Raw genomic sequence first — 17,195 nt, forward strand, 5'->3', positions numbered from 1 at the left:
CAAGAAATCTATCACTTAGATTAAGTCCATCAATGGCGTCTACTATGTAACTATTATTGTTTTCTTCTGTTGATTTGACTTGAGATCTTTGGGTTTAGACTTCTGTTGAAATTCTACACATATTACCTCCTAATTGAAAATATCCACGTAGCTGCCTTGTGATTTTTTTTTAATGGAAAAAATTAGTGATTAGTTGTTAGCTTAGCACATTGAGGGAGTTAAAACTCACACTCATACGCCTTGTTAAAAAATCTTGCCATCCTATTTCACTCTTAGGAGTGGAACACAAGACCTCCCCTTAAGAGAGACTTGGTGGCCAAAGGGCTAGCCAACTAGACTAAAGTGCACTATTCCGTTAACGATTCAATGAAAAATATTAAAATATCCATGTTTATAAGTAATTTAAGTGTGTGGATTATGAATATTTTCATCATTTGTTTGATAGACAAAAATGCACCTTAAAGCACCCCCCCAAAAAAAAGACCCTAACACTTTATTCCACGTTTGAAGAAATTTGAAAATGAACATATGACCCATACACTTCTTGTTAACTTGAATATAATGTTCAATAGTGCAATTCAGTTAACAAACCACAAAGGGTTTATGCGATGATTTTCAAATGAGAATGGGTAATTTGCACATTAGCAAAAGTGAAGGGGTAAAATGAAAATTTTCTTTTATAATTTAATTTATTTTTATTTTAAATTTTATTTTACAACGACAAATTGACCCTTATTGTGGGCAAGTAATACCCATGACACCCGTAGACATAAGGCAAACAGAGGGAACCCATTTGCTAGTGGCTACATTTGTAGCAACTGTGACGTTCATAGCAGGTTTCACGATACCCGGTGGCTTCAATGGCAACGATGGCCGAAACCAAGGCATGGCAATTCTAACTAGAGAAGCAGCTTTCGAAGCTTTTATGGTAACAGATACAATAGCCTTGTCTTCATCCATTTCAGCAGTGCTCTTCCACTTCTATGCGGCTATTACTAACAACCAGGGTATGCTAGAGATCCAAATTCATACGGCTGCTTATCTAATTATTTGTCCTGTGGTTGCAATGGTGTTGGCATTCGTTACAGGCCATATGCTGTCTTAGCACATTCATCTGGCCTTGCTATTTCAGCTTGTGTTATCGGCAGCCTCCCCGTATTCTTTTTCTTGCTTACCCGCATCATCAAAAACATCAATGATGTATTCGCAAACACCTTTTCGGATCCGGATAAATTCCTAGTGTTTCTTAATGCTATGTTTTCTTCATTTTATTTATTTACAAGTTTGAATTGTGGCAGGTTTGTGTTCGAAAGGGCAGGGCACCCCAATCTGTATCAGTAGTAATTTCTATATACTAATATATGGTTCTATAAATAAATAAAATATTACCAAAACTCTGCAATTGTTGACACATATATTTCTATATATTTACTTGTGCCTGTCTGATGGGTGTGCGGTTAAATATGTAAAATGTAAATTTTAATTTTGACTTAAGAAGATACATATTGTTTTGCTTAAGTGGTAAATGTGTTGTTTATCACATCAAAGTCCCACTTACATCACTATATAATTTTGTACTTCATATTAAGAAAAGAGAAGACAGGGCTTCAGAACACCACTGGAGTTGTTCATATAATAGGAGAAGTAGCCCCTCCAATGCTGTTTGGGCCCGTGAGACTCATCACAAGCCCTGTTTTGATGATCCAAATCGTTTATTTTGTCAGGTATTTCGTATATTTCATCCACACAAAAAATTAAGTCGATTTGATAATTGTAACTTGTTCAATTTTTCATTAAAAAAATAGAAAACAATTATGTTTCTAAAAAGAAGTCATACATCTTTTTAGTCACAAACACAATAAATTGAACAAGTTAAAGTTATCAAATCGACCTAATTTTTTGTGTGGATGAAATACACGAAGTACCCGACAAAATGAACAGTTTGAATTATCAAAATGAGACCCGTGGTGGCTCCACGGGCCCAAACAGTGCCCTCCAGTCCAAAATCTGGACTGGAGGGCATCCTTAATAATAGTTAATAACTGTTAGGTTTTATTATTGGCAATCCCATTTGACAATGATTTCTTTAAGAAGTTGATTTTCTTGCAAAACTAGGATTACTTTTGGATTTCTATAAGTAATTGGATTTCTTCCAAAATTAGGATTACTTTTGGATTTTCTATAAATAGTTGGTTTTCTCCCAAAACTCCTCAATTCCTCCAGATCTTCTTTTTGGTTCTTAAGGTTTATATCTGGGGATTTTTTGTTAGTTTTCTTTGATGTTTTATTGAGTATTCAACTCATAGTTTAAAAAGAGTACATCAAAGGTTTTTTTTGTTATACACAAGAGAGAGAGAGTTGTTCTTCAGTGGATTCTGAAGAATTCGAGCCTGAAGCTTCGGTGGATTCTGGAGTGGCTCATTGTAAAGACAATTCCGAGGTGAAGACGGGGTTGGAAGAGGCACATAGAGGTTGGTTCAATTAGGCGTGGATTCGCTAGGTAATTGAGAGTATACCTGTGTAATTCCTTTAAATATTCTTAGTGGATTGTTTTGTGGCTGTTGCCCGTGGTTTTTTAATCACAGTTGGAGGTGTCCAATTGTGGTTTTTCTACGTTAAAATCATTGTGTCGTTTTGTCTTGATTGCTTGATTGGGATTGTTTTATTGCTTAAAATTGATACATAATCACAAATTAACATTTAGAGGATTTCTAGATTTTTCAATTGGTATCAGAGCAGGTCGTTCTATTTTTTTTAAAAAAATAATTTTAGAACGAGATTTTGTTTGATTTGTGATAATGGATTCAATTCGTGAGGGAAATTCTATGGTTCAACCACCTCTACTTGACGAATCCTCGGAGAGTGATGATGAAGAGCTTGAGCAAGCTTATGAAAAGTTGTATAAGGTGTCTCTTAACTTATTCAAATTAAATAACAAACTCACAAAGAAACTCAAAGCATGTGAAAGTGAGAATGTCAAACTTAAGGAGGAGATTTCTGAGGCCAGGATTGATGCCATCAAGATAGCTGATGATCGACAAGCTCTTTGTGCAAAACTATTGACTTGTGAGATAGAGATGAATGAGCTATAGGAAACCCATGCCATCTATGAAGAAAAAATTGAAACTCTCGAGATGTCTCAAGTTGCTTTGGAAGAACTTATGATCAAGAAAGAGGAAGAACTCAAGTGTGCTATGGCTACCATTGGTCTTTGGAACAGAGAATCAAAGACTTTGGACACTATCATTGGGTCTCAACAAATTTGTTCTGATAAGAGTGGCATTGGCTTTGGTGACAACAAAGAGCAAAAACAGAGTGCATCTACATCTCATGATACAAGAACTCAAGGAAAGGGAGAACAAAAAATTCAATATAAGGATGGACTTCTCAAACTTCCTAGAGTTGGTAAGGTAAAAGAAAAGAAGGTACACCCTGTTTTTATTTGTCATCATTGTGGCATGCATGGTCATATTCGCTCGTATTGTTATAAGTTGCATGGGAGAGTGTATTTGCCTAGACCTAAAAATAGGATGTTGGAAACCATGTCGAGACAGGTCCCCATTGAAAGCAAAAGGAACCACAACGTCAAGACACCACCCAAGAACTGCAATTCTCACAACTTTGTTCGTACTAAAGCAGTTTGGGTGAGAAAACTTGACTTGTGTTAATTTGTTTTGTCATTTTAGTTTTTGGGTTTCTGTGTGTGTGTTTTTTTTTTGTCATTACATGTGTGCTTGTTCATTTTTTTGTCTTGTTTTTTTTTTGAAAAATAAAACATAAAAAAAAAATCTCAAAAAGATTTTCTTAGTATGGTTTTGCAAGCTTGAAATTTTTGAGTGGTCCTTGGTGCATATTGGAATTGATAAGAATATCCATTACATGTTAATATATGTGTTCTTTTTGTGGTCATTACTCGTTTTGGAGTGTGTGTTTTCTGATTAGTATGTCTCATTCTGTACACACTCTTAGATTAGTCAATTTTGGAGTCTTCCACCTTAGTGATTATTTTTTCTCTATAGACTTCTGTCATTGATCTTTTGCGTTTCTAGAGGAATTGACCTATACTAGCATATGATGGGTGATGTTGAGTCTCTTAACCACCTTTCATCTTTTTGCTTCTCCACGGCTTTCCCCTCGATTCTTTGTAGTCCAGCCATGAGGAAAAGGCTACCTCAGAGTCACCAACCAGGCAATCCTTATTATACCCATGCTTCTCTGGTTCGGTTTCCATACTCTTGAGCGTGTCAGCCGCCAATGAGTGTGCAAAAGAAAAGAAAAGAAAAAAAAAATGTGCACAAGAAAGAAAAGAAAAAAATGTGCAAAAGAAAGAAAAGAAAAAGTGTGTGAAAAAAAAAAAAAAAAGATTCATTGATTGAGGGGGAGCCTCCACCTTTACTCACCAAATACCCCTTGATTCCTAGTGGTTTGACTTTTCTTTGTTGTGCTTAGATTCTCTTGTCGGCGGTCCAACTTTCAGATCACTACTAGGATTGAATCTAGTGTTTGTCGAACTCCAAGAGTCACACGCACAATTTTATCATGGGATCTATGCTTTTCACATAATGCATCACTTTCTTGCATGAGTAATCTTCTACAGACTGTGCACATTGTGTTTACTAGTAATTGTGCTTCTTGGATAATCTTGTGTGTTTTAAGGTACAAATCTGAGATTTTTTGCTTGCTCCACCATATTATTTTTTGTCGTTTTCTTCTTGTTCATTGTTTTTAGTAAGGGGGAGTTTGGTTTATCATTACAAGAGTTTGTTAGCATGAACACTTTGTTTTATTTGGTAAGGGAGATTGGCTTTAGTTGTTTTACATGTTGCTATGCACTGTTTGCTTATTATTTCCTTCTTGCATGCTCCTGATATTTACATCATCATATCATTGCTTGTGTGGTTTATGATATGGCTTTAGTTGATTGCGCTTCCTTTGTCAATTCGTGACAACAAAGGGGGATTATGTGTCTTAGTTTTCAGGTTTTCATGCTACATGTTCTTAAAGTTTTCAGGTTTTCATATTACATGTTCTTAAAATCTCCAAGTCGCATCTATTCATGTTTTCCATCTCATGCTTCAAATGCTTCAAGATAATCTAGCCATATGTTTATTACTTTTTCATATACTCTTGTGAGACTAATAGTTGTTTTGGAAATTGTGGCACTAATAGCTGTTTTGTAGATCTTAATCTTGAGAAAGAAGTTTGTGTTTGTTGGTTGTAATGGGTTGGGGTGATTAGGATTTTATTTGTTAGGTGTGTTTTGTCACGGCATTGCCAAAGGGGAAGATTGTTAGGTTTTATTATTGGCAATCCCGTTTGACAATGATTTCTTTAAGAAGTTGATTTTCTTCCAAAACTAGGATTACTTTTGGATTTCTATAAGTAATTGGATTTCTTCCTAAACTATGATTACTTTTGGATTTTCTATAAATAGTTGGTTTTCTCCCGAAACTCCTCAATTCCTCCAGATCTTCTTTTTGGTTCTTAAGGTTTATATCTGGGGATATTTTGTTAGTTTTCTGTGATGTTTTATTGAGTATTCAACTCATAGTTTAAAGAGAGTACATAAAAGGTTTTGTTTGTTATACACAAGAGAGAGAGAGAGAGAGAGAGAGAGAGAGAGAGAGAGAGAGAGAGAGAGAGAGTGAGAGTTGTTCTTCGGTGGATTCTGAAGAATTCGAGCCTGAAGCTTCGGTGAATTCTGGAGTGACTCATCGTAAAGACAATTCTGAGGTGAAGACGGGGTTGGAAGAGGCACATAGAGGTTGGTTCAATTAGGCGTGGATTCGCTAGGTAATTGAGAGTATACCTGTGTAATTCCTTTAAATCTTCTTAGTGGATTGTTTTGTGGCTGTTGCCCGTGGTTTTTTAATCACAGTTGAAGGTGTCCAATTGTGGTTTTTCCATATTAAAATCGTTGTGTCGTTTTGTCTTGATTGTTTGATTGGGATTGTTTTATTGCTTAAAATTGATACATAATCACAAATCAATATGTAGAGGATTTCTAGATTTTTCAATAATAATATAGATAAAAAGTTGACTGTAGCAATCAAAACTTAAGAGACTAAATTTAAAATTATATTCTAATAGTTGGACTTAATTTTCATAAAATCTTATTGAAAATAAGTTATAATAAAATCGTCGCTAAAAATAATTAATTTATAAATATTCAATGATTGAAATCAACAACCCCTCACATGATTCGATTAAATTTCATTCTTGTAAATCAAATACAGTCTTGGTTTCTTCCTAATGGAATGACCATGTTCACCTGTTTGTGTAAGAGAATAGTTTCGATGAAATTCTTCTCCCTTAGGCTGAGTATGTTCCATCAAATTCGAATTCAAAATTTTATGCAGAGCTTAGAACATTTCTGCTTCCAAAAAAATGGGCATTTTCCATTTTAGCTCAAGCCTTTTAACAAAATTGTTGTTCAATGAAGGTGTCTATGTATCACCATGTATTCCATTAGTATTTATGCAATCTTTATAAGACTTGTTATTATTATTATTTTTAAAAAGCTGGAAATGCCTCCATTGGTCTATTTTTATGCACTTGGTATTTGTTATGTATTCCTAATTTTCCAAATGACAAATTTCATTTTGTAGATTAGTACCCATAACTTGGATCAGGTTCGTAAATTGAAGAGCGCAATGACAAGGTTAACTGCTAGGATTCAAAAGGAATAACTACTTCCTATCATAGCTTCCAAGTTTTTTTTAATCATTAAATTCCTTTCTTTTCTAACATGGTCATATTTGCATTTTATTATTTAGTATTGTTGTCTCTTATTCGGCTTTGAAGTTTTAATGTTGAATGACTCGTGATGTTCTGAATTCTGTGCTTCTGATAATAATTGTGCTTATAAATCAATTTGATCTATGCTCACTAGTATTTCTACCTGTAGGTGAGAGATGAGCTTGAACAATTACTGGATGATGATGACGATATGGCTAGTCTTTACTTGTCAAGAAAATTCGCAGGCGCATCTTCGCTTGTTAGTGGCATGGGTGTTGGCAATTGGTGTCCTGCCTCACCTACCACAAGTTCAAAGAAATCCAGAGCAAGTAGGGCAAGTGTGGCAACATTTCGAGGAGATGAGAATGATGTTGAGGAGCTTGAAATGCTACTTGAGGTTATAACATTGGCCTACTTCTTTGTTTGTTATGTCCTCTTAATTTTAACAGTTCTTCTACTTGCACATAAATCAACCATAAAATCAGACCTATCACATGGGTGTGAAATCGATATCATGTGAGATAGTTGTGTCTAGTTTAGTAATCATTTTCTGTGTTGTTAGGCTTATTCTAATTTTAATGTCTCGGTGGTATATTTCGAGGCTTACTTCATGCAAATTGATGCAACTTTGAACAAATTGACTACAGTATGTTGGATAACTTGTATTTATTTTCTACAATTAATTCTGCTCACCAATTTCTATTGTTGATTATCAGTTTGTGGCAATATAATTATGATGATCAATATGAAATTAGTGAAAACTTTCTCTAAATTTTTATTAAACACAATCAATTGCTAACTAGTCTCAATTTCTTAGAATCCTATTTATAGGAGATGTGGCTTGCAAGCTATGCCACAATTACTTCCTAATAATGTCATGATCACAGAAAATAAATAAATAGAAAAAAAAAATTCTAAAATAATTTCAAATCTAAAATGAAAGAATTTTCTTTAAAAAATTCTAACTCAAAATGAATTTGACTAGAGTTTTGAATTAAGTAATCAAAATTTTCAAAAAATAGTAAAATTTTAAATTTGAAGACATAAACGAAGGAATTTGGCCAAAATTTAGCGCCAGCCACCACGTAGCCATAATTTGCGATAATTGGGCTGCTTTGGATTGAATATGGGTTTTTTAGCTAATCCGACACCTTGAAAAATTTATCAAATTACAATTTTTCTATCAAACTGTCAAATTACTCCATGAACAGCCGCTAATTGTAGTAGTTTCATTTAGAATGAACAAGCAACAACCAAAGGAAGTTCAAGAGGGTACCCCTAATTAAAATTGTAGCTTAGATTCTTCAACATTCCATATTAAAATAATCAAAATAATCTATTTATTTGTCTATATTTGATTGAAGAATCTCCCTTATTGCATCATCAGAATTGATCCACATTCTTAAATTTTGCAGCTGCACAAATATATTGATGATACTGAAGATTACATTAATATTCAAGTAATCAACTAGAAATGGGAACAAATATGAAAATTGAATTCATTGATCAATTTAAATATATTTAGATTTACTTCTGTTGTTCTAATTAATACACTTCATGGTTCCATTTTCCTACTTGACAATCATCGAAATCAGCTGATTCAGGTAATGTATCAATTATGCGTACTTCGTACAACATTGAATACATTGATTTCTTGTTCTGTTTTTGTGTATTTGAAAACATTGTTGGGACAATACATTTATCTTATTGTTATTATTATTATTTTACTTCGATTATGCAGCTAGAGCTTTTTCTAACCTCTGCAAGTATTTTTGTGTTGCTTTGTTCAACGATGGCTGGAATATTTGGAGCGAATATCCCATTACTTGGAACTCAAACCACAGGTACATGTTTAAATGGATATGCATACAATTTTGAATATAGTGCACATAATTCGATTCACACAGAATTAGACACGACTCTCTCACGTGAAATTTGTTTGATTTTGTGATCAGATTTTGTAACTGATATAATTTTGAATGGAAGTTTTATTTCGGCTAATTGGAATATTCTTATTCCTATTGTTGCCAGGTGGTAATCGTCACTGTGGCATTTTGTACCTGCATTTTTATACTTATCATTTCATATGCTCGCTACAAGGGTCTGGTTGGATCTTGAAATTTATAAATAAGTAAGAATTATTTAAATTACAGTAGAGGTAATTGTAGTTTTTGTAAGGGATCTCCCGTTCGAAAGAAGTGCAGATGGATCCGTGGGTCTCACAAGTTTCGCTTTGTTTTGTAAATCATTATATATAATATTGAAATGACAATTGTAGTTTCATAGTTTTTTATGAAAAGAAATTGATGGTCTATTTCATAATTATAATTTTTTTTTTAAAATGGACCCGATAATGTGACGATGATTATTGGATCAATTATTTTTTTTTTTTCTATAAATTTCATGAATGATCTACTCATAATGTCCCAAAAATAAAAAAACTTAAGTCACTGAAATGAAATGTGAAAAAATGCTTTAGAGTTCGAAATTCTGAGGCTCGATTGGCCTGAACTCAAAACGACGTCGTTTTGATTTGATTTCCCGCCCCCCTCCTCACTTTTATTTGTGAAACATAGGGAGGAAGAGAGACAGAGAGAAGAGAAAGGAATAGAGAAGAAGAGAGAGGAAGAGAGAAGAAAAAAATGGAGAAGCGCCATCACCGGCCATCCTCGCCATCATCGGCCATCCTCTGTGTGTATACGCAGATCTGTATTGATCTGTATCTCTCTCTCTCTCTCTCTCTCTCTCTCTCTCCGTGTGTTTTGTGTATCCCTCTCTCTCTCTCATTTGCGGGTTTAATTTTCGGTTTGATTTTTGTGGTTGATTTGTATTGGTTTTGATTTGTGGGTTTGATTTTTAGGGTTGATTTGTATTGGTTTTGATTTTTGATGTTTGATTTTTTTTTCCCCTCTCTCCTTTTTTTTTTTTTTTTTTTTTGATTCTATGGATAAAGAAAAGAAAAAAAAAAGTGGTTGATTTGTATTGGTTTTGATTTTTGATTTTTGATGTTTGACTTTTTTTTTTTAATTTTTCCTCTTCTCTCTCTTTTTTTGATTCTGTGTAAAAAGAAAAGAAAAATAAAAATGAGGAAGAACAGATTTAGACAGAGGAAGGAAAAAAAAAAGTAAAAAGAAAACAAAGGTGCCAAAACGATGTCTTTTTGGTACCTCGAGCCATTCGAGCCTCGGAGGATTCAGGCAACCTAGCGGGACTGAATTTGTTATGACCTCCACAAACTTAGTTGGACAGGACTACACTTCTGTCCTGTACCTTATTGAGTGTGAATTTTCTTTTGATTTTTTAGACTGCTCTTATTAGCTATTTGAATTAATAAGTTCTCTCTCTACCTTTCACCATGAAATTCCAGATTGCAAAGAAGATCCAGAAGCAGTGTTATTTCCAACCTAACCTGTTTCGAATGCGAACATAGATAATTGTGAACAACTTTTGTAGAGTCATACGTTACACATTTGATCTTTTGATTTGGAGTTCCTTGTTATTTTGTTCTTTATATACGAAGTTGGGTCAATATAGTGTCCTTTATTTTTCCATAATCTTAGTAATTATCTCTACTTAAATTGCATCATTAATGTGGGGACGTATTTTGTGAGGGATAACACGTGGCCAAGGTGACGCTGGAGTGTCAATCGAGATACCACATGGCCTGGTTCTGACGCCGAGGTGATCTCGACTAGGCCAAGGTTATCTACAGAGATATCGAAATCTGGGATGAGCAGATAAGGGACAATAGTCCTAGAACAGGGGAGGATCTCAGTCTGGATAAAGATAAAACTCTTAGGGAGTTTATCCGTATCTAGCTGAGAGTCCAAGATGAGCATTGAGCCTGAGTCCATTAAAGTTAGGCCTCTACAGGAATCAGGTCAATGTTAGCTATAAAAGTAGGGCACCCCCTTGGGTCTGAGGTATGTGTGATACACTGTAAGTGGTAAGTTCTTTCGTGTGAGTTAAGCACAATTGGCTACCTTTGAGAGATAATTACTGTTGATCGTCGGAGTGCCCCCGAGTGGACGAACCACCACCGGATTCTTATCTTTCTATGTCAGGTTATTCAGGCTTGATCTATTCTGCCGGTGCCCTCCTGCCGAGTTTCCCTGTTTAGTTATGTCGTCAAAAATCAACACCTACAATTTGGTGCCGTTTGTGAGAACGTAAGGAGAATAGATGGCTAACGACAGGCAGAAAGAAAAGATCGAGAACAACATCCCTAGTAGGAGTGGTAAGCATGCTGATCCAAACATGGAGGAAGAAAACCATAATGAAGGAACACAGGATCAGAATCCCAGGGAGAAAGACGTCAGCCAAGAGAGAGATGCACCAAAGAAAGCAGGCCGACACGAGTATTACAACAAAAGCGATCTCCAGGTATGGAAAGATAGATGCCTGAGAAGGGACGGTAAGATGAAGGGAATGGCAAACAAGTTGGCAGACCTACAATCAGTTGTCAACTTCATGATGCAGAACAACATCATGTAGCCACCGTTTCCATTAAAGGACACGTTGATTCCAGAAGCCAAGAACAACGCCCAAAAGGGGGAGCAGATAGCAATCCCATCAATCCCTCAACATGACAAAGTGAAGGAACGCTCACATCGGCCTTCACGGGACACTGAGCGAGCAAATTCAATGAGAGGAGAGTCTTAGAAGACACCTCGTACCAAGGGAACTTACGTCAAAGAACATCGGCGCATTTAAGGGAAGAAACTTTGCTTTGATACAGTGAATGAAAAGAAGTCCAAAAGGACACATAACGACACTGGGAGTAGCGCACCGAAGAGACTGAAATCCGTTAATAGCCGTGCCCCTGGTCAGACTAAGGAGGATTTGCGGGACTACCTCCAGAGGAAGAGGCAGAATGCCGAGGTCACATCACTCGTCAAGCTAAGAACGCCATTCTCAGTAGAGATGGATAAGTTTGAAGCCTCCAGAAGGTTCCATATACCGAGGTTCCAAATATATGACGGTAAGTCAGATTCAAACTTTCACATCGGCTTATACCTGAATCCAATGGCACTGTATACCAGGAATGAACTGTTGCTCTGCAAGGTGTTCCCCTCATCCTTTGGGGAAATCGCATCAGACTGGTTTCTCAAGTTGCTGAAATGAACTGTGAAGAGTTAGGAAGGCCTAGACGAGATATTTGTGGCCAGGTGCAGACACCCCATTTTTGACCGTCCTCAAGACTTGGATGTTCATGCAGGTACATCCAGTGACAAGTTTGATTGCTCATCGAGCACTCGAATTCCGAGGCAGAGTGCCATAGGTTTCAGTTTTCTAAACCCTACATCCATTCTATCTCATTTTTGGACCATGTTTTGGTCCTTTCAACATGTTGTTTTTGGTGCACTGCTGGCCATGGATTTTTGCCAATCGGCCATTGATGTGCCCTGTCGGCCATGAATGAGCCCCTGCCGGCCATCACTGATGGTCGGCCGGCCACCAGTGCATTAGTAGATATTTTCTAATATTTTCGTGCTAGCTGTTTGCACAGATTGAAGCATCTACTTACATGTGGATGGTTGGATCTTTTCAAGAGGATTTTGTATCTTCTATATATAGAAGTCATCCTCTTGCATGTAGGGGGTTACAAAATTTTGTGAGCAAAATTTCACTCACTCTCTCTCTCTAGAATCTTCTCTCTCCCCCTATTTTGTGCTTGGAAGTGGGAATTCTCTACATATTTGCACTAAGACTCTTGACCAAACACCTTCATCTTGGAGCTGAGGTTCTTAGAGGTTTTGTTTGAGCTCATAAGGTTGGTTTTAGCACAAAGTTGTAACTGTTTTGTTGCTGTGCTTCAAAGGTATAAGCTTACCTCTTTTAAGCTTTGTTTTAATTGATTGTTTGGCCACCTTTTCATGCTGTTTTGAGGCTGGTTTTAACCTCTAAAAATCTCTATTTTTAAGGTTTTAAAATGATGGTTTGAGTCTTGTTTAGTTAGGGGGTGGTCTCCTCCCCTTGGTCTTTGGCTTGTGAAGCCTTTTGTGTCTCTTTTCAAAGCTTTTAAAACAATCCTTTTTTGGCCTTTTAGCCACTGAATTCCAGGGGAATTTCAGTGGTGAAAAGTATGTTTTGAGGTTCAAAATAGGAGGGGGTGGCCTCCCCTCCCTATGCCTTGTTTGTAAGTGTAGATAGCCTAACGTGTGAACATGCTTTTCTACCTTTTTGGGACTTGATCTCAACATGTTTTAGGCTCTGATTTAGCATGCTTTAGCTCTGGTTTGAGTTGTCTTGATCATATGAGCTTTGTCTTACATGGTTGTAGTGCAAAGGCCTTCACTAGCTCAGTGTTGTAAGGCCTCTAATATGCTTTGCTTGAGTTGATTGCATGATATAGCATCATTTAACATGTGATTTTAGTGCATATATCTCTGTCACACTCTCACTTCTATCAGTCTTTCATTTTTTTGGAGAGTTGTGTTTTGAGCCTTGTTTGCGAGCTAACATGTGCGCATGATTTTCTTGCCTTTTATACTTCTATCTCAGCATGTTTTAGCCACTGTTTTGGCATGTTGTAGCTCTGTCTAGAGCTATTTTGATCATTTAAGCTTGCTATTGCATGCCTCTAGTGCAATACTCTTCACTAGCTTTGATGCTTTTGGCTTTTAACATGTTGTGCATGTGTTGCTTGCATGATCTAGTGTCTTTTTGCATACCATTTCAGTACTAAAAAGTCTGCAACCTCCCTCATTCCTACATTTTTCTATATTTTTTTTAGGGTTGGTTAACCTTATGATTGTGTTTAAGCTTGAGATAGAGCTTGTGCTCAATGGCTTTAACCCTCTTTTAAGGGTTCCTCTTAGCCAAAGGCATGATCTCTCTCATGTCTTAAGTCATCCTTTGGTTGACCCCTCTCTCATTAGAGGACACTCACCTTGGACCTAATCGGTTAAAGAATGGATCGGTAACTAAAATGTGTAAATAAAACATGACAAGTAAAACTTGAGTAAGTTAGGCATGTTGTGTTGCATTGCATGTATTCAATCGGGCGCTATATTGAACACAAGGTAGATTGGAGCATTTCATACTCAAAGTGATGAAATAGGCCAATCTTCTTTGTCTCTATTGCCTTTGATCATCCATGACAAGTTAGTGGTCTAGAGTCTTGTTTTTGTGCATTTGTTGAAAGTGTACAACTTGGATCTTTGTCCATCATGCATTGAAAGTGTTTGTTTGATGGTTTTGGATCCAAGAGTGCCACACCTGATGTTTTGAGATGATAAGGAGAGGCACAGTACAAACATGTCCTTGGAAAACCCTCATTTTTCCTCTGTTTTGGCTCTGTTGCAGTTTGGTGGTTCAGTGCACCAGTGGCCGGCAGTGCTTCATTGGTGGCCGACAGTACATCATCCTTGGCCAGCAGAGGCACACTTTTGGCCGGCAGATGGCCGACAGCAAGCACTCATGGTCGGCAGGCCACTGGTGCATTCTTTAGCATGGAATTGGTAAGGTGTAGCAGAAAGTTCCTGGAGTAACCCTGCAAACAGAGCCTCTCAAGAGCAAACAAGAGAGCTTTTCGGGGCGAATACCGAGTGCATGCATCCTCCATTACCCGAGGCAGAGCTAAGGCAGTGTGGTTCAGTGCTCTAAATGTTTAATTAGTGTACATCGGTTTTGTAATTTAATTAACTAGTTGCTAATTAGTTAAAGTGTTGTAATAATTAAGTAGCTTAGCTTAGCTATTTCTTTATTTTGTTTTGTAATAATTAGTCTAATTAGCTTAATTAGATTAGTATGAGTAGTTTAGCTCTTATTTATTCGGACCGTCCTTCGCGAGGGCACAATGTTGTAATAAGTGTGAGTGCATGCGTGTGTGCATGTCTTCTAACCCCACTTCTTTCTCATTTTTATTTAACTTCTTTCGATGGTTAGATTAGGGCACGTTTTGATCAGCATACCTTATGCTTGCATGTTTGCATCATTCATTTGTCTTACATGCACCAAGGCTCGGCGCATCATTCAAACTGCATTGTATTTCAATACACTTCTTTGAATACGTGTTTATCGCATGTTGTTCAAGTTGCTTCGTATGCCATGATTTAGATAGTCGAGCCTAGTTAATTGCATTCTTTGCACGTGTTGCATTAGTCACTTAACATAGTTGGGATCACGCATATTTCTAACTAACTTTTGTTTTGGCTTGGGGTACACTGCAAGTTTTACGCTTTAGCATACTTGCATGAGTGTGAGTGTTGCCATGATAGCATGTTTGCCATGAGGCTATTTGCTTAAATAACTAACTGCATGAATGCCTATGGATGAAGGCTTAGTTGCTTAAATTGGACAATTCATCAAATGGGCGTTTTAAGCCTACTTTGCGAAGTGGCAAATCATGTTTTAAGCCCACTTGAGGGTGGCATTTTCAAACCATTTTTGAAAACAAAACATGAGTTGATTTGTTCCAAATCTAGCGATTTAGTCTATACTTGTATGTATGCGTCACATAGTAAAGTTAGCTAATAACCGGAATAAGAACACGTGTTTATAAAACAACATATCATGATTAGTAGAGGCCAATCTTTCGATCGGGCGAGCGGGGGTGCTCATTTCAGGACTTTCCACTCTCGTACCCAAGTTCCTGAGCCAAGGCAACTTTGGTGATGATGGACACATGACCTTTGGCATGAATCAAGGTTTTCTAAATTTTCCAAAAATAAAATATTTAGGCAGTGAATCTATAATCTGGCAAAGCAGTCCAATTTTGGCATTATTTGATCTAAAATCAATTTTCTAAAATGATTTGCCGGATTGGACTCTTTGGTGTTTATCAGTTTCACATTGTACTTGTGAAACTAGATTCAAAACTGTGACAGGAGTCCGAACTATAGGATCAATTCGAGCTCTCCGAAAGGGGGCACGAAGAAGTCGAGTCTACACCAGGTTTGTTACAAACAAATTGCAACCGTTGAGGGTAGACTCCCTAATAGCTCTGAAAATTGGCGAAGGTGAAAGCCTCGGGGCGTATGCTAAAAGATATTATGAGGTGTTTAATTGAATACCAGGATGTAACTAGGAGTTGGCGGTCGTGTCTTTTAAGAACGACTTGGAGGAAGACTGCATGCTTCAAAAGTCACTAGTAAAGACTATGCCAAAGAGTATGGAGGAGCTCATGGCAAAGATCGAGAAATATGCCAAAGGAGAAGAGAATACACTAGGAGCAAAGGCACCAAAGTAGGAAAAGAGAAACGGCTCGCCGAAGCGAGGCTGAGGTAATACTGCATTTAATAGACAAGAAACAAGGCTAAGGGTTGCACAGGCAGTCACCACTGTGTTCTAGATCCCGGTTTATAAAGTACTAGAAAGGATCAGGAACTAGTTGTACTACAGAGCATCGGAGAGGATCTTTGGCGAATTTATGGGAAGAAGTCTAGGGAAGCACTGTGCTTACCACAATGAAGATGGACACCTAATGTAGGGTTGTAGAGCCCTAAAGGCGCATTTGGAAGATCTGGTCAGACAAGGTCACTTAAGGGACCTAGTAAATGAGGTCAGAACGAGAGAAGAACAGACGAGACTGCCCCAGGCACCGGTAGCATCACCTCCACCAGCATCACAACAGCAATTAGACGGACCTCGGGTGATCAATGTGATTCACTCGAGGGTCAATGGGAACGAGGTACATGGGGAGACTTAAAGGGTGAAACACTTATAACACGTGTATCAGGTCCAATAAAAGAGACCTAGGACAGACGAGTGCCAGGGACCAATGGTGTCCTTTACTGAAGCAGACCTAAACATAGTGCAGCATCTGCACAACGATGCTCTGGTAATAACCATCAAAATTGGAGAATGCCAGGTAAGGCGCATTCTGATTGACCAAGGCAGCTCTTGTGACATCTTGTATGTGTTACAAGGAGCTCGGCCTTTACCAAGATAATTTGGACTAGTCCAATAGCCTAATGGTTGGGCTCAATGGAACGCCGACATGGCCCATGGGAGCAATGAATTTGGAGGTACAGGCAGGCACCAAGAAGGTAAGTAAAGAGTTCACAATAATTGACACCCCCTCCCCTTACAATGTTATCCTGGGGAGGCCATGGTTGCACACAATGAGGGCTGTTCCCTTAACACTCCACTAGCTGTTGTGATTCCCAATAGAGCATGGAATTGAGGAGGTCAGAGGACATCAGGTATAGGCAAAGAACTACTCCATGGAAGCAATGAAACCCACTTGCAACGTGCGAGAGGCAGAAATAATAGAAATTGAGGACGAGGACATGGAGGTCCTGGATGATGTCCGCAAAGAGTCAGCCGAAAAAAACAAAAAAGCCTTAAAGAAAATTCTGGTCCAACAAGGTGATGAAGTGTGTTTCTTCCTTCTCGGCTCAGGACTGGCCGAGGAGGAGGAAAAGGAGTTAGAGTCATTCTTGCGAGCAAACATAGAGGTGTTTTCCTGGACGCCATACGAGATGCCTGGCATTGATCCCAAGATCATTTGC

The 17,195-nt window shown here is 37.5% G+C and overlaps 1 protein-coding gene across 1 annotated transcript; it reads left to right on the plus strand.

The window, feature by feature from the left end:
• Positions 1 to 754: 754 nt before the first annotated feature.
• On the plus strand, positions 755 to 8,776 carry LOC145795685 (magnesium transporter MRS2-I-like). The gene is made up of 7 exons (XM_082880541.1): positions 755 to 1,069; positions 6,609 to 6,632; positions 6,908 to 7,135; positions 7,301 to 7,384; positions 8,154 to 8,198; positions 8,480 to 8,582; positions 8,694 to 8,776. The coding sequence occupies exons 1-7, from the start codon at positions 755 to 757 to the stop codon at positions 8,774 to 8,776; spliced, it is 882 nt and encodes a 293-aa protein (XP_082736667.1).
• Positions 8,777 to 17,195: the final 8,419 nt, after the last annotated feature.

Source organism: Camellia sinensis, chromosome 7 (assembly GCF_055761805.1).
Source record: "Camellia sinensis isolate YWXY chromosome 7, ASM5576180v1, whole genome shotgun sequence".
NCBI classification, from domain to species: Eukaryota; Viridiplantae; Streptophyta; class Magnoliopsida; order Ericales; family Theaceae; genus Camellia; species Camellia sinensis.